Source organism: Glycine soja, chromosome 17, assembly GCF_004193775.1.
Source record: "Glycine soja cultivar W05 chromosome 17, ASM419377v2, whole genome shotgun sequence".
In the NCBI taxonomy this organism is placed as follows: Eukaryota; Viridiplantae; Streptophyta; class Magnoliopsida; order Fabales; family Fabaceae; genus Glycine; species Glycine soja.
The window spans coordinates 29,981,045-29,999,990 of record NC_041018.1 but is presented as its reverse complement, the minus strand read 5'-3'; the positions used below and the strand labels follow the sequence as shown (position 1 = coordinate 29,999,990).

Sequence of the window (18,946 nt, the reverse complement as noted above, 5' to 3'; positions counted from 1 at the left end):
TTGGTACTTGGCGATGATAGCTAGCATGTTGGTCTCCGTCTCGCATAAACGCTGAGACAAGCTCCTTTTGGACCTTGAACAGGCAACTAACTCCTTTTTCAAGACCATGCTATGTGCTCGCGACTGGTCCCTCTCTTCCCTTCGCAGCTTGAGTTCACTATTGCTACCCCACAGAGCTCCGCGAAATTTATTCCGGCCATACTCTTCCTTGCGAGCCCTCTTGGTCTCTTGTTCAATGGCTCTCGCGGTAGTTGCATTCTCTTCCCGTAATCCGGCAAATTCCTTCCAGATGTGTGTAGCGGCCGACTTGAACTTCTCCTTGGCAAGTCTCGCCTTTCCTAACTCACCTTTGAAAGCTTGGACTTCTTCGTCCTCCTCCGGTGCCTCAAAACTCTCTTCGCTGACGACTTTTAACTTGGCGAGCCAATCTAAACCTCGTATATGAACTTTCAGCCATTCATGGTAGCCACCAATGATGCCATTATGAATGCCTCTAAGTTCTTGATCTTTCCTTAACGGGGTTTCCCATGCCTTATGGATTCTTTGTATAGTCTTAGAATTTTGTGCGCCAAAATCCCTCACAAGGAAAGGAGACATGCCTTCTTCCGTTGGTGCTCCCCTCATGGGGTACCCTAGTTGTCTTATAGCGAGCGCGGGATTGTAGTTAATACAACCCCTCGTTCCTATCAGCGGAATGTTTGGGTATCCTCCACATGAGAAAAGGACTCCTTCCTTTCCTTCCTTCCATCGGGGGAACCAATTGATTGTTCTACCTCCTATCCCGGCCAAAAGCTGGTCCCAATCTATTCTCCTCTTTTCAGTACACGAGCGATGACTCAGGAGCGGACATGGATGCCTTGTGTCTTGCTGGAACAAGTACGAAACCAACCAAACACAGAGGGCGGGCAAGCAACAGATGATCCGTGCGCTACTCTTTTCGCACCTTCGGTCAAATGTGTCAAATAAATCTTTCAAGACAGCTACCACCGGACTTTCCTTGCTATGGTGGTATGCAAGGAAAGCGTCGATTGCTGCTAGGTCCACCAAACCATCCACGTTTGGAAAGAGGACGACCCCAAAAATTAGCAACGCTAACACATCCATAAACGGGACCCAATCCCCTTGACTTTCCATATCCTTCGCCTTATCTTCTAGGTACTTCTGTGGTAGGCCCGCTATGCCGCTTCGAGTCTGTTTTATGCAGTCCAAACCTCTTGCTGAATCCTTGACCACAGTTGCAATTCTGCTCAAAGAGGGGAGACACCCGGAGGAAAGGTATGGTTTTCTTCCCCTGAGAGGACATCCTAGAATTTCCTCAAATTCTTCAATGGTTGGTACCAATTGGAAGTCTCCGAATGTGAAGCATCTCAAAGGCTGGTCGTAGTATTGGGTGAGTGATGCAATAGCTTCTATGGATACCTCTGCTGTGGTCAACTCTAAGATTTTTCCGTAAGTCTTGCGGAAGGCTTGCATTTGGAGAGGTTCCATCAACCGTCCTAATTCCTTGATGCTGGTGGTATCTAGGCTTTTAACCTTGACTTGGTAAAACCTCTTGCCGGTTTGATTTGTTCCCATGCTTACTAAGGTGAGACAAAAAGCCGGTGCAAATCAAAACTCCGATATCTCATGGGTGGAATGGATGAATGCATGAAGGAATGCATATGACGCAGATGCAATCTAGGAATGCGGGGGTCCGAGGAATTTGTCCCCTTCTTAGATACAACGTCTAGGGGTAGCAAAGTGCCCCAACGTACGTTTTTAAGAAGGCGACCCGGACCCTCCGTTGGTTTGTTCACAGAAGGGATCAAGACAAAACCCATATGGGATGCCTATGCAAAAGACACAATGCGGGAATGTACATAGTATGACAATATTCACTAAACATGAGCAAAAGGATATATGATACTTATGCATGGCAGTGTGAAAAATGGCACGCAGCGTGTTTGCTCCGTGCCCCTATTTAAGGGACCTATAAGGGAGAGAACTAACTAGGCATTTAGTGATAACCCCCCAAGGTAGTCATATCTCTCTTGACGGTTTCTAGAGGTATTATCCTCTTCGAAGAACATATTGCAGCAGTAGGGACTACTAGCAACAATAAGTTTTCAAAGAGAAAAGCTCTAGATGAGGGTTCACTGTAATCAAGCAGGTCGAAGACCTAGCATGATCACAGATTCGCCTCCACTCCTTATGTTCCCATGAACCCGGGTATAGGGCCCTTTTTTTTCACTCACAGTGTGTGCAAATAGTGTTGGTGTTTGTGTGCATCAAATGAATAAATATTTACTTCATGCATACATTTTAAAACGCACTAAAAGCAACAAAGAGCTTATATACACAAGAACATAATGAATGGAAACTAACAAAGGGATAAGTCACGGTAAAACATTGCACAAGATTAAATGGCCTAACTCTCTAAAAACAGTCCCCAGTGGAGTCACCAACTGTCGCAACCTACCCTTCGGCGGGAGGGCGACGCGTGACTCGCAGGATGCGTGTTCCACGAAAGGAATACGCGCGGAGTCGCCACCAACGTTTATTTGAGGAAAACGTCGGAAAAACCGGAAAAGACGTGATCTACGAACTTTTAAGTGAAAGGTTCGGGAGTTGTATTTACGCACGGGGAAGGTATTAGCACCCCACACGTCCGTCACAAGGGACGACAACCTTTAATCGAATGTGCAAACATGACTTTTGATTTTTATGTTCCCTTTTATGTCCTTATATCCTTTATACCCTTTTTATATTTTTCTCTTTTTGTGGTCGACAAGGGTGTTTCCCTTTGCTCCTACGTATTCCTCAATTTGCGATGAGGAAATCAGACCTACGTAGTTCTTTCTTATCAAGTGATTCTTTTTACTTAAAAAGTGATCATTTTAAGGCGTTGGACCTTGAAAATGATCCATTTTACTTAGTAAGAAATTGAAATGACAAACTTCAAAAACCTATTTTTATGGACGAGCTTGACTAGGCGAGTTGATTTTAGCTTTAGTTTCACTTTAGTTATTAGTCAATTCAATTAAGAATGAGAAATCCCAAAGAGAAAACGTCCGATTGATTTTCCGCTTTTATTTTACTAAAAGACATTTTTTTTATTATTATATTATTATTTTACATCTTTTTTATTTCCAACGTGGTTACGGCACGACCGAACGGTCGGAATTCATTTTAACCGAAGTTAACGGATAATACAATTCAAACGATCGGTGGAAATTTATTTTATTTTTAGGTTAAGCAAGAAATGACTTAAGTAAAATGGCTTAAGCACGTCAAAAGGGGTATAAAAAGTAAATGAAACGAGAATAGAAATACACAAAACACAATGTGGACCACCACGGGTACATAGAATGAATCAAAAAGCTTGATTCGAGGTACTTACCCGTTGAAGATCGAAGAACGATGAAGAACGTCGAAGAACGGTCGAAACCTTTGCGAAATTCCTCACGGAAACGTTATGGAAACGTTTCGGAAGCGCCTCGGCTTAGATTTTCTTCACGAAAACAATTTTTCCAAGCAAATTCGAAAGAGAGAGAAGTTCCTAAGGGACTGAACCCTTTTCTTCTTCACTTCCTCCCCTATTTATAGCAAAATAGGGGAGATGGTTGCCGCCCAGCTCGCCCAGGCGAGCCAGGTTGTTTCCTCTAGAAGCAACAGTCTTCTGGAGGAACCTTCTAGAAGGCCCAAGTGGGCCAGACTGCTATTTACACCCCCATTTTTACTAAGTACACCCCCTGCCCTTTTTTGGTGATTCTTTTTTTTTTTGTAAAGTTACGGAAACTTACGAATTTCGTAACGATACTTGTTTTCTTTCTATAATGTTACGGAACCTTGCGGATTACATAATCATCCCCTTCTTGTCTCACGGAATGTTACGGAACCCCACTATTTATGCAATGATGCTTCCATTTGATTTCCGGGGTGTTACGGAACCTTACGGATTGTGCATCAATATTTTCTTTTGTTTTCCGGCATGTCCCGGAATTTCACAAATTGCCTAATGATGGGTGCCAAGCACCTTACAAGGACGAAATAAAGGTCGCCTGTCATCAAGCAAAGGTCCCCGGACGAAATTAGGGTATGACATGGGCTATGGGTTCTTTTCTTATAGTATGATGGGGGAGTAAAGGACTCACCCATAAATCTTATTTTTCAGAGGACAATGGCATAAAAGTGTAGATTGACATTCCACATGTTAATTCGACCACTGGATGACCAATGAAACCAAGATCCTTGGTTCGAAGAAGATCACTTTGCGAGCGACATTAGGTTTGACATTTCATCAATGGTAAGGGAGCATCACATTTCCCCTTTTTACTTTCAATTACTATTGGTGTTGACCCAATATCTAATACCTGGCTATATACGCATTCTAGAGACTTCATCTTCTTAACCTTCTCGCTCTTTGTCGTTGACAGCCTTTATGGCCAACATTGCAATGATAGTAGAGGAGATATTTGGATAGCCTATTATTTAGGAGTATGTTCTGCCCTCTCCTAGTAGTGAGATTCCTTTATCCACCTATCTATCGTATGTCAGTCACGTGGATAGGGTTTCTTTTTCCTAGATGTTTGATCAACTGGGTACTTGTTATGGAGGACTATTCTGATGTGGAGGAGGATGCTTTCGAGGCTGAGAGTGAAGCGAAGGAGTTGTTAGGGACCCAGGAGGACCCGTCATAGGAATTTTTTTTATCTTTGGATTATGGGTTACTTGGTCATGGGTAATGGTTAAGATTCATCCTTTTATGACTACATTTTCATTTTTGATGTATAAATGGGTGGGTAGTCTAGTACAGTTATTTGAATGTATTACCTTTTATTATCTTTTGGACAATACTTTTTAATTATGGTGGTTTGTAATTACCTAAGTTATCTTTCTCAAATGGTTTTTACTCCATGACTTTATGTGAATAATACGTCACCGATAATTTAGAAAAATCATTTTGAAGCATTGTTATTGTTTATGATTCGTCCGACTAGTGTTGTGCTTCAAACATAATAGGCAAGTAAACCTAGTTTAATATTTGAAAAAAAATAGTAAGTATTGATTTATTATATCTATAGAGACTATGTGCAACATAAAGGGAATCAACAAACAAAATTTACATATATTTGCTATAATAATGAGTTGTCAATTCCGTGTGGCGAATGAATTGAGTTTTAGTTTTTTTTTTTAAAAAAAAAAGGTTTTGTTGTAGGGACACATCAATTCGCTATGGTGAAACTAAACTGTTTTTGGTTTTCAAAAGTGTTTTTTAGAGTGAAAATGAAATTAAACATAGAAATGTGTTGCTGAGATGAAGTCCATAGAATTCTTCACATAAAACTCATTCCTAATCAATCTCCTAGTTCAATGCAACCAAGATCCAAACTACAATGACTGATCCTAATTCCTTATTGATTAATCCTTGAGTTCCAAGCCAAATCCCTAATTCCTTAGATGATTTAGACCTAAAAACTTAGAGCTACATCAATGAATCTCTACAAATACAAGTATTTGATCCATTAATTGCATCAAAGCCTTGCATAGTTTCAATTTAGATCTATGATTCTAAGTTGTTTCCACACAATCCAAATTCCTAAAATTTAGGTTGATCACTCCTAACACGCATCTAAGCATAAAACTTAAATAGGCTCACATTAACTACAAAAAATTATAAAAAAAACAGAGATTACATGAATTCTACTTCAATCACTCAACAAATGTGAAATTTAGCTCATTTGGATCATGAAGGATCCAAATAGATCCTCAAAATACCAATAGTGGAGGAAAAGAAAGAGGGAAGGCACAAAAAAGGGAGAAAAAAGAGAGAATTTGAGATTGTATTTTTGAGAGCTCACAAATGAACCAAAAGTTTGTACGAAGGATGTTACAAGCAGTTTAAATAGAGTTGAGGTTACATTATGTTTTTTGTGCCTCAAACGATTTTTGTTGCAGCAAAACTACACTTATGAACCAAGGACTCTACACTTGATCTTCATGTTAGAACTGGACGGTCCACACATCTCTTAAGGTTTTGATCAAAATAAAGATACAAATTTATGTTAATTGTTTGTTTAGGTGTAAGTAAACAAGATTGATTATTGGAAGCGGTGCAAGGTTAGATCTACACTATTTTATGTAACTCGTCCACTAGTATAACACAACTTGTTCTCCATAAATTGACTATCGTCCAATCAATCCAAACATACATCTCAATATCCATCTTTATTAAAGTAAAATCCATTTATGCTATCTTAAAATGATGTTTTTAAAAGAAACATACATGATAAACTATATTATCATTCCTTTTATATGTCTAATGGTCGTTTTGAGTTATGAATGATAGATTTAGAAAGTATTGATCCAAAATCAATCCAGACCTGCACCATTTCTTATTAGTTGGAAAAAAGAATTGAAGATAGACAATGGCCATATTTTAAATGCTCAAGATCCTTCACTGATTTACTCATCTCTCAGTATAAAGAGCACATCAAGGCATCATAGAAGATAACAAAAAAGAAGAGAAAAGTGATCAAGTAGAGTATGCAAAAGAGAAAAAGAAGAATATCATTTTTGAGAGAAACACTTAGCTTAGAGAGTTTATTCTTTGTCTAACAAAGTTATGTTATGAGATTAAGACCTTCATTGTAAACACACTTTGTGAGTGTTAGAATCTCTGATTTTATTTCAAATTATTGTCTATGAAAGCCAAGAGTGGTTTAGTGACTAAATAATACTTGGGTGTTCTTAGATTTAGGGGAAGTCTAAGGGTTGTGCCAACAATGGCCTAGAAAATACTTGTAAGCCAGGAGTGACAAGATAGAGTACTTATTGTAATCAAATTTGATTAGTGAACCCCTTTACTGGTTGGTAAAAGAGAACTGGACGTAGCTCAGGTTGAATGAACCAGTATAAAACTAAGTGTTTCTACTATTGTCCTCTAGCTTCTCAAAATATTTTCAAAGGCATGTTGATGACACATCCTTGCACATAAGTTTTACATTAGAACTGCCTTTTATAAACCATTGGATGACAGTTCATTTCTACTTAAGAAAGTAGTTCTTGTCACTAGGGCAATAATCCTTATAAACTATTTTATTTATTAAATCACTTCCATTGCAAAAGGTTTCCAAAAAGTTTATCTAATACACTATTCAATCCCCTTCTAGTGTGATTTATTGTATTTAAGTTGACATCAGAGCTCAGCTTCTCGAGTTGAGTATTTTAACAAATACAGAGGAAGATCTTGAAAAACGAAATGGAAGAAGGGTACTCCACCAACAAGATTCGGCTATTCAAAGGAGTTAAGTACGTCTACTAGAAGGAATGCATGATAACTCATTTTGAATCTATTCATATAGAACTCTGGGATGTTGTAGAAAAAGGCAACTACATTCCACTAGACAAGATACTAAATAAAGTTCCCAAAATCTCATGCATAAACGCCCCAAAAACAAAGGTTTCTACTAAACTCCAAAGCTCGAAATGCTTTATTGTGTGCCCTCTCAGAGGAAGAATATACAAAAGTCCATAGCTACAAAAGTGTGAAGCAAATGTGGGACACATTGGCTTTAACATACGAAGGTTCAACACAGGTAAAATGTAACAAACTTAACTTGTTAACTCATAAGTACGAACTCTGCACTATGGAAGAAGGGAAAGATATACAAACTATGTTTGGATGGTTCCAAACTATATTAAATGAATTACACTGTCTCAATAAAATGTTTGATAGTTATGACAATATTGACAAAATATTGAGAAGTTAATCTAGAAAATGGAAACCGCAGGTAACAACCTTACAAATAGTGAGGACCTTGGACTTCATCTCCATTGAAGAACTAATTGGAACCTTAAAGGTTCATGAACTTCAATAGGATGGGGGAATAAAAAAGGGGAAGTCTCTGGCTCTAATAGCTCAAAAGACCAAAATCCTCAGTATTCAAAGAATCCACCTCCAGACTCGCATCCAAAATCTCATCCAAAGCCATCAGTACATACATGTTGTCTGATGAAGGATCAAATGAAGATTATCAATTGCCTTCATATCAAGAAAAATAAGAAAGATGTGGAATAAAAATAATGGATCAAATTGGAAGGCCTCAACAAAGAAGTCGTACAAAGAAAGGAATGACAAGGAAAAAAGCTCCATTGTAGCATCAAGGATTACTCAGCCCAATGTAGGTGGCAAAAAAGCTCGGGTTCAATTTGAGCCTAAAAAACAAAGTCAAAGTCCTATAAAAAGTTTGATTTTTTCCTAGTATTTTGGAGGTTTTTTGCATGCTAAGATCCACATTGGGCATGTTCGAATTGGCTAAAAATGTCTGCATTTAATTAGGCGTGCTCACAGGCCGGGTTTGACTAAACCTATATGACTCAACCTGATCAAAATTTTTCAATTGGGTTAGGTTTAGGCTTGGCAATAATCTTGTACACGCGGGTACAACCCTAGACCCGCCCCGATTTTGACAAGGAATACCTGCTTTGATCGGGTATAGGTACGAGAATTACTCTAACTATTTAAGCGAGAATGAAGATGGAGATGAGTGTCAAATTATACCCATACCCACCACTATTGTAGTTTTTTTGTAATTTTTTTGTCACAACATATATATACATAATATATATTAAAGATTTTATTGTTATATATTTTTAAAAATATATACATTTAACTAAAAATATAATTGAATTCTTAAGTTTTTTAACTTTAATTTCTTTGTTATTTATTATATTTATATATTGTATGAATTAAAATACAATAAAAAAACTTAATATATAATTTATTCAAAATACATAGGCAAAGTAAAATTATAAAAATAGTGTAGTGGGTTACTCGCAGGTATACCCAAACCCTATAAAACTCGACGGGGAAGGTCAAACTCATCCCCGACCTGCCCCGTTGCCATCCCTAGTCGGGTTTGTATAATTTTTTTCATACCCAACCCAACCCAATCATAAATGGGTTGGGTTGGATTAATCAGGTCTAAATATTTAACAAATATTTCTTTTCGTAAAAGTATATTTTTTAGAATAATAATTTGTTTTTACCTAAAAATTTATAAGTATATAATATAATGACTAAATGCACACAAAAGAGATCAAATTGTGACAATATTTGACTAATAGAATTAATGATTTCAATGGTAATACGATATTTTTTTATTTTAGATAGAGAAAAGTATTGTATTAACATGAGAAAACATAAATAAAATGAAGATTAAAAAAGAAAAAAATCATGAGTGATTTAATTTAATAACTTAATAAGCTTTGTTATCTAAAAGTTAATGTGTTTTGTATTTATCAATTAATGTGTATAGTATGGTTTACATCGGGTTGGCTTATATTGAAAAAAAATAAAACAAATTACCCAACCTTTATATGAACATATCTTAATTGGGTTGGATTGAGTTAAACTCAAACACTTAAAAAACCAATTCAATAGGATTGGGTTGGATCATGGGTTGACCCAGACCTATAAATACTCCTACATTTAATTCGTATTCAAAATTTCAAGCCAAAATCCTACCTTTTATCAAGTGAAATCAAACTAACTCCACTAGATTAATTCTTTTTGTCACCTCTAATTATAAGACTTAGTTTTTTTATTTAATATTTACTCTCTCATATGATGTTCAAAGTGTCTTATAATAAAGACAAAAAATAATATCATATATTTCTTAATAATTATCCCCGGTCACACTCGTAGGAATACTTATCTTTCACTGATGAAATAAAATATTATTTTCGTTGATAAATATAAAATAATAGTATACAAGAATTTTTATTTGATAAACAAGAAATTTTTAATTAATTAATTGTTTATTTAATATTAAATATTCATTCTTATATAATATAATATAATAAATAATACAACTGTGGAAAAAATACACGATGAAATGTAATATTTCCTGAATTTTTATCAATTAACCACAGTTTTATTCTTTTTAAATTTTTCTATAATAATCTTTCTTTAAGTTTAAAAATATTAAACTATTCCTTATTATATATATGTTTGACCTTATTCTATTGACACCTGTCAACATTTTCACAAATCTTACATTAATACTTATTATAAGAAAGATAATTATAATAATTTAAAAAACACGAAATATTTGTGTAATTATTATTTTTTTAAAAAAATAATCAGTCTAAAGTTTAAATTTATAGCTTCATGTATATTAATTACCTCAAATATCCCATCAGATATTTGTGTAATCAGTAATTACGTAGACTCGTAGATGGTGTTATTTTAATTTGTTTAATTTATTTTGCTTAATTGTAAATTTAGTTTCCTTATTATTTATTTTAGGTCATAAATTTAGTCATTCTATAATTTAATTGATCAATTGAGTTTTTTTTTTTTTTTTTGCAATTCAATAATTTTAGTTCATAATCTTAAATTTAGACTTTTACTATTAATTGTTTTTTTACTATTAATTGTTTACGTTAATCGTTATATATTATGTTTTAATTAAATGTTGATGGGTAATACATAATGATGAAATAAACAATTAATAGTTAATATTCAATTTTAAAATTAGAAATCAAAATAATGAGATTGAAAAAAAAAATTAATTTGTAAATTATATTACAGAAAATCAAATTTATGAGCGGAAATAAATAAAAAAATAAATTTATCATTAAACCAATTTATTTAGTAAATACTTTATTATAGTTCTGATTATATAAATTTATAAGTTAATTAAAAATTGTGAATTAATGACATAATTAGCTGTTGTTGCATTTATGATGATTTTGAACTTTTCGTGGCTCAAGAGAACAAGGAAATCTGATATGAAAAGACGTTGATTTATGTATATATGTCATACGTCAGTTTCCCACGCACGCCACCGCCACTTCATTCTGCTTTCCCTCCACAATGGAAGAAAGCAAGAAAACAAAATTTCATCACCATCTTTCTTCTTAATTTCTTTCTGCGAAAAGGTGAGAGCTCCATCAGTTGCTGCACTTGCTTAATTTGCTTCTGTGTTCCAATACTACTGCTGCATGCTTGTTTGAGCTTTTAATTTGCTCAGTATTCATATATACATGCCCTCTTTAGGTTACTGTTTCTCTCTAAGTATTCTGTTACAGTCTGAGGCCTTGAGGATTAATAAGTCTTAGTTCTTAACTTTCCTAGATGGGGTTGTCTAATTTATTTTAAGTAAGAAAGAGTTAAACAACTTTAAGATGACCGATAAAGTTGTTAAACCCATTTTCACTTGAGTAAATTTAATGTACGTTTGTTACTTTTGGAGGATGTTATGTAGAAGTATAGTGGTTGCATTGGCTTATAACATAGTGCATTGTTTGTAGACAATTGTTACAAAGATGGAGGGGTCGTCTGGATCAACTGCTAATGACTCTAGCACACGCAAGCAAAATCTTCTGAAGAGACACAAGATAAATGAAGGTGAAGGCACACTGAGCAAGCTACCTGAACCACTCGTTAGTCACATACTCTCTTTTCTTCCAACCAAAGACGCAGTTCGCACCAGTGTTTTATCCAAGAAATGGCAATTCCGCTGGACATTCATCACAAAGTTGGACTTAGACGACACTGTGTTCTATAAGAGGAAGAGTGGTGGAAAAATGTACTTTGTAAACTTCGTGTACAGGGCACTTCTTCTGACCAAAAGTTCAAGTTTGGAAAGTTTCTCACTTGTTATTGCTAACAAGTATGATGTGTTCCTTCTCAATACTTGGATATGCAACATCTTGATCCGGGACATAAAAAATCTTTGTATTGTCACACAATCTGAGATGTCTTTCTCTGCTCATGCATCTCATTCTCTTTTCAACTCCAGGTTATTGGAAGAATTGGTGCTCAAGACGATGCATTCTTTTGCGATTAGGGTTACCGAAAGCGTTGTTCAGTTTGAACACCTAAAACTCCTCAAGTTATCTGGAATTTTATTTTCTCTGGACTTCAACTCAAAACATCTAACTCTTAGTTTACCAGTCCTCAAAGTGTTTGAAACACTAAATTGCACTTGGTTAAATGCAAAACGTATCACTCTAAAAGTGCCTCTACTTGAGAGTGTTATCATAACGCAAGACACCAAGCCCCCGTCCTATGTGAAGCCTCACTGTGCATTCGAGTTTTCTGCTTCGCATCTGAAAGAATTCAGTTATTGCGGTTGTGGTTATATATCACATTATTTTAAGCTGTTAGATACGTCATCTGCTCATAATGCTTCTCTTAATATAACTGTGAACCAATGTCCGATAAACAGAGATCCAGAAACAGAGGTTCGTGCTTTTTTGCTTCTCAAACAATTCAGCCAAGTGAAATATCTCAAATTCGAGGGTTGTCAGGTAAGTATCCTTCCATAAAACCTTTCATGTTTGCACTGATTATGGTGATGCCAAGCCTAGAACAAGATCATTTGCTGAATGCCATTCAGGTGTCTGCAATCACATGTGGTGTGTATCAAAATTTCAAAATTATCTGCAATTGCAACTACAAATTAAGTTGATAGTAGCATATAATTTTTTGCATATATAATGCACAAATTACAGAATCAGCTATCTTACCCATAATCTGCACCAATTGATTGGCTGAATAGTAGTTAGCATTTATAAATTTGTTATCATTTATTAAGTTGATTACATTGTCAACAAAAAAGTTTTGACTGAAGCAGTTGCACATTTATTCACATTTATGTATATTTTCACCCGAGTTTCTTTGTTTGCAATCCAGGTACTGGCACAATCAAAAGTGGCTAGTCTACCATTATTTGGAATGTTGAGTGAATTGGAGCTTGGCTTGGTTAGTGGTGAAGTTTTATTAGGCTTACTTCTAAAATCACCGGTTCTTAAGACTCTACTTTTCGAGGTTAGCTTATTTCTATGGCTACATTTTTGTCATAATTGCATATTATAGAGTCGTCTCGCTCATGATTTTATTGCAACTACTTTTTCTAATTTCTTATACTTGTTTACGATTCTTATTAATTTGGACTAAATTTTGATGATCTAACATTAGGGAATATCTAATTTCGACAAAGAGCTTTTGAATTCTGCTGCTGTGCCCGAGTGTTTGACATCTACACTCCAGGTTGTGAAATTTCATAAACTGCATGGATGCGAGCATGAGCTGTGTTTAGCTAAATTTGTGATGGAAAATGGTTTAGTGCTGGAGAGGATGAGTTTCTTCCTAGCTAGCCATTGCTTGGGAAAATCGAAGATTATGGAAGAATTTAAAGCAAAGTTATTCTCATTTAAGAAAGGCTTCTCTTTTGCTATTGTTGAATTTTCATATGATGATTAATTATGCTATGGATGGAAGTGGAACAGGTTTACCATGTTGTCTATTTTTGTGCATCTTTTGTGATTTATCCAAATATGTGTACCTATTTAATAGATATGGTTCATTCTGAATTTTGGTCCTATAGGTATTACACTATTAAGATATTAGCCGCAAGATTGTATTCGTGCCTTTACTGAAAGATGCATTTTGTTTTTGGATAAGAAATTTATTAGGTGGAGTACAAGGGATACACCTGCTCAGGCATTTAACAAAAATCATAGGCTTAAATATATATATAGGTTTAAATATATTTTTTTTCTGTAATTTAGTGTTTTTTTATTTTATTTTTGTCTTTGTAATTATTTTTTTTTCATTTTAAATCTTATAAAATGTAATTATTTTTTTTAAAGTGTTTTAGGCAGCACTTTTTATGGTTCAAAACACTTTCTATCATTCAAAGTGTTATTGAAAGTGTTATCTAAAGTAGTTTAAGGTTAAAAAATGAAATAAATATATTTTGCAAGGCCTAAACGATTTTTTTTTTCGGAATGAAAATGAAAAAGAAAACGTTAAATTATAGAAAAAAATGGATTAATGCCAAAATCATAACAAGACATACATAAAATAGGATTTGACCACCACTCAAAAGGGCAAGGATCTGTTTTCAACTCCGTATTTAATCCATAACCAACTCCTGACCTTGATCATTTCCACTACCTCCAATTTGTATCTTTTAAAATTAACAAACTTAAAAAAAAATATTTTGCAGAAGATATTAATATCTTTTAAAATATATTAGTATTATCTTCTGAAATTGCAATTTTCTTGGAGATGAATTTTTAACTTATTATTTTTTTTATTACATACATTGAAAGAAAATTGATAAAAAAAAAATCAAAACATTGAAAGCAATGACGTCCACGACTTAAATAAAAAGTACAATGCAATTGTTTTTACCAATGGGGAAAGCAAGCAATAAAACTACAGTAGCTCATCTCTATAAAGGAAATGTTGAATACAGGAAAGGAGGAAGGAAATAATGCAAAACACATCTCTATACACATCTCTATACAGGAAATGTTGAATATAGGAAAGGGGAAAGGAAATAATACAAAACATATGAGAGGTTGACTAGCAAACTCTATGGTAGCCCCTCAATTTTGTATTTTGTTAAAGTAAATGAATCTTTGAATAAGATTAAATATGTATGATTCCTTTTGTTGCCTTTTGCTATCCATGAGGACATATTGCAATGGCCTCATATTGTTGTTGTGTATGATATTGATTTTATAGCTGTGATAATGAGGTCAGACACATCAACTAGAAAGAGAGAATAGACCCGATTTGTTTTAATTGGTTGTGAGAGGAGTGAAAAATATAGAGCATATAAGAAAGATTTAGTACGAATGATTACTAATAGTATAAAATGTGGGTGCCCTTTTAAGCTGCGAGCGAAACCAGTGTTGGGAGGTGAAGGGTGAATGGTGAACTTAATATGTGAGACTCATAATCATGCATTGGCTAAGTTATTCACTGGACATCCATATGTTGGTCGACTAATTGAGGATACGTAGATTATTATTGGTGATATGACAAAGTCAATGGTCAAACCAAAGAATATTCTTCTCACTTTGAAGGAACACAATGCCAATAATTGTTACAACAATGAAGCAAGTATACAATGCAAGATATGCATATCGTTCTTCTATAAGAGGCAATAATAGTGAAATCCAACAACTAATGAAGTTACTTGAATGTGACCAGTATATTCATTGGCATAGACTGAAGGATGAAGATGTTGTACGTGATATATTTTGGACACATCCAGATGCAGTGAAATTAAGAAATGTCTATAATTTGGTATTTCTCATAGATAGTACCTACAAAATAGATACAATCTTCCTTTACTTGACATTGTTGGTGTGACACTTACTGGGATTATATTTTCAGCTGCATTTGTCCATTTGGAGGGAGAACATATAAACATTGTTGTCTGGGATCTTGAACGATTTAGAGTACGATGACTCTCTTATGAAGTTTGAAATTGCTTGCTCACCATAACCAATGTTTGTTGACTATATGAAACAAACATGGTTGATTCCCCACAAGCAAATATTTGTTAAAGCATCGACGAATAAGGTGATGCATATAGGAAACACAACTAACAAGTATGAAAATTGTTAATGTGTATTTGTTTTAATAAGAACACATTAATGGATAAAAATAATTGTTTGTGTTTTTCAAATACAGGATTGAGTCTGCACATTGAGCCTTAAAGAGACAACTGCAAAATAACCTTGGAGACCTATGTAGTATTTGGGAAGCCATGAACAACATGATCACTTTGCAACACACTGAAATTAAGGCATCCTTTGAGACAAGTACACATGTGGTTGGACATATTTTTAAAGTTACCTTATATAAGAGACTAATTGGCATGGTATCAAGGCATGCATTAAACCAAATTGCTGCTGAGTTTGAGCGAGTGAATTATGCTGACATTGATAGTTCTCGTTGTGGATGTATTATGAGAACTACTCATGGTCTTCCATGTGCATGTGAGCTAGCTAGATATGTTGTTGGTAGAATACCACTTGACATAGTCCATATGTTTTGGCGGAGGCTAAGTTTTTAAGACAAAGGTTTATCTGAGCTCAGAGTCTGCATAACCGAAGAGATAAAAGTCATATCCAAGCGGTTTGAAATAGCTTGATGTATGTGGCAAAGTGACTCTAAAGAGTAAACTTTGAGAAATTTCCTACCCTGGTCTAAATTCTATGTGTGCTCCTCTTGAAAAGGTCAAAACAAAAGGTGCTCAAAAGGAACATATGACCAAACAACAAAGATCAATGAAATGTGATCTGTCTTATTGGGAGTATATGGATGCATTACATTCGGTACAAAATAGCTCAACCACACTAAAATGTTCTGCATCATTATCTGAAAAAACAAAACCAAAGAGGAAGATACCAATGTTGGATCAATTCCATCCATGCATTAAGAATTTCATTGAAAACATTGTTGATGTCAAAGCTGATGGTAATTGTGGATATCGTGTAATTGCTGCCATATTAGATATGAGTGAAGATTCATGGTCTTTGGTTCGTAATCATTTGCTGAAAGAACTTGGACAATGGTCTAATGAGTATATACACCTGCTTGGTGGCATAGACAAATATGAGGAGGTAAAGCGGTCGTTACTTGTTGATGGATTATCCATGGTATTTAAGTTTTTTGATACGTATTCATGGATAAATATTTTTTTTAATAGTACTGATTAAAATTGTTATGTGTGGGTAATCATGTATGACAATCATTTTGTTTAGGTACAACAATGACCATCCCGTATGTTAATTATTTTATTATAACATGTGTTTTGAACATTTGAATGTGTATTTTTCTTTATAACAGGTATTTTTAAGAGATGGTTGTCCCATGCCGCCAACAACTTTGTTATGGTTAACACATTGTCATTATCAAGCAAAACAGTGGCCTACTCCTTATATTAGTCGAATGCGCCAATATACTAATTACATGAGGTTGACCACACAATATGTTAATTTAGGAGAAGATTGAACCTTTTGTTATTGTTTGGACAATGCATGTAATGTGGGAATTAATGTGTCTTTAAATGGACGTTCATAAAATTAATTTTGAAGTAACATAATTTATGTTTAGATTTTTTTTATTATAAATAAATGATGTAGCTGCCTGTGGAGCTTGTAGGCCTTGGATCTTCTTCATCAATGGAGTCATTTGCTTCTTGAAGATCATGGCAGCGAAATGGAGATGGAAGAAAGATTATTGGAGATGCCACTTCAAGGAGAAGATGAGTCAAGAAGAAGCTCACCACCATAGGAAGCCATGGATAAAAGCTTAAAGAAGGAGAAGATGAGGGGAGGGTGAAGGAGCACAAAATTTTGTGCTTCAAATGAAATTTGAACTTTGAAGTGTAATTCTCAAATGATCAAAGTTGAAGGTCATTAATTATGATTAGTAAATTTCAATTATGGTTCAGCCCACTAATTCAAGATCAAGTCCAAGATTCTCCACTAAGTGTGCTTAGGTGTCATGAGACATATAAAGTATGAAGGACATGCACAAAGTGTGATTATATGATGTGGCAATAGGGTGTAGCAAGCAAATGATCACCTCCCCCTCTAAAATTTAATTGGATTGGGCTTCCCCCAATTCAATTAAATTTATTTCCCAACACACATCAAATATTCACTTAATGTATGTGAAATTACAAAACTACCCCTAATACAAAAACTAGTCTAGGTGTCCTAAAATACAAGAGCTGAAAAATCCTACATTTCTAGGGTACCCTACCTACATTATGGATCCCTAAATACAAGGCCAAAAAATAATGAAACCTTAATCTAATATGTACAAAGATAAGTGGGCTCATACTTAGCCCATGGACCCGAAATCTACCCTGAGGCTCATGAGAACCCTAGGGCCTTCTCTTGCATCTCTGGCCCAATCTACTTGGAGTCTTCTATCCAATGTCCTTGCGGGGTAGGATTGCATCATTCCCTCCCCCTTGAAAAGGATTTGACCTCAAATCCCGAGGTTCTTGAAACGTTGGACTTTTTTCCTTAACACCTGTAAAAAGAACAAAAACATATATTAGTGGTGTTTGGTATGTTGAAGTAAGGTAAGGTCTGAAAACCCATTTCCTGGGCCTCTTCCCATGAAAGAACATGGTTCCTCACCAACTCAATGTGGAACGACCCACCTCGTCGCTACGATATCACCACTCTAATATGCGATAATTTCAACTTTTAAATGAAAACTCCCTTAATTTGCTTATGAAAATAAAAGTAATATTTGCCTTGACATATTCACCAAACAACACACCATTACTTAGGTGAATATATATATATATATATATATATATATATATATATATATAGTAATATTAACTCAGTACACGTCATACATATAATGGAAATTAAACTTGTTTATGCATATAATTAAAAATCTGAGCTTTACATCTTTAGTTCAACAAAAGGAATCATGAACTAACTATGGAGGAGTTGATTAACAAAACACAACTTTCTCCCAAAATAATCTCAACGTCATCACGTCGGCTCGGCGGCTCCTCAACAGAATCTCACTTCCTGCACCCTATTGCTGTCATTCTGCTCCCACGAACAAGGTTCGTGATCATCACAGGTATCAACCACACGATACAAAATTGCAAGGGTGAGTTCATTATAAAAAGAACCAATACTAAATCCAAATAACCACAATTAGTAAGAGAACATAGACAAACATCATGAGCTTACATAACATTCGTTAATCAACACACACATCCAACAATTATTCATCATCCATCCATGGATCCAATCAATTATGCTCAAAATGATGCATGCACTTGACCTTAACTCTCAGATGCAATGTGGTACATACCATCAATCAAGGAAATAGCCTAAGCATGTCCACACGACACCTCACTTAGGGAAACTATGCAATAATTGTCGAGGCCACCCAGTCGTGCACTGTAACTCCCCCCCCCCCTCGGTGATCAGCCTGGGCCACAAGGGAGTTCCCTACCAGGTGGCGCACCCCCTAGTACAAAGTACATAGTGCCATAGTTTATACTATTTCCTGTGTCATATGAGGCATGAACCATGGGCGTCATCAAGTTCCTGACCATGGATGAATTAAAGATCCTAAGCATCCCCTAAAAAATGCTTAAACTCT

At 35.1% G+C, this 18,946-nt stretch overlaps 1 protein-coding gene across 1 annotated transcript; it reads left to right on the top strand.

The window, feature by feature from the left end:
* Positions 1-11,313: 11,313 nt before the first annotated feature.
* On the top strand, positions 11,314-13,255 carry LOC114391627 (F-box/FBD/LRR-repeat protein At3g14710-like). Its single transcript, XM_028352612.1, has 3 exons — positions 11,314-12,300; positions 12,686-12,820; positions 12,971-13,255. The coding sequence occupies exons 1-3, from the start codon at positions 11,314-11,316 to the stop codon at positions 13,253-13,255; spliced, it is 1,407 nt and encodes a 468-aa protein (XP_028208413.1).
* The last annotated feature ends 5,691 nt before the right edge of the window (positions 13,256-18,946 follow it).

What these genes read in the sequence shown, in the direction of transcription:
- LOC114391627 (XM_028352612.1), top strand. Translation starts at nt 11,314, where the DNA reads ATGGAGGGGTCGTCTGGATCAACTGCTAATGACTCTAGCACACGCAAG. An exon ending in TCAAATTCGAGGGTTGTCAG is followed by an intron (nt 12,301 to 12,685) that starts GTAAGTATCCTT and finishes TTTGCAATCCAG; the next exon opens with GTACTGGCACAATCAAAAGT. An exon ending in TTAAGACTCTACTTTTCGAG is followed by an intron (nt 12,821 to 12,970) that starts GTTAGCTTATTT and finishes ATCTAACATTAG; the next exon opens with GGAATATCTAATTTCGACAA.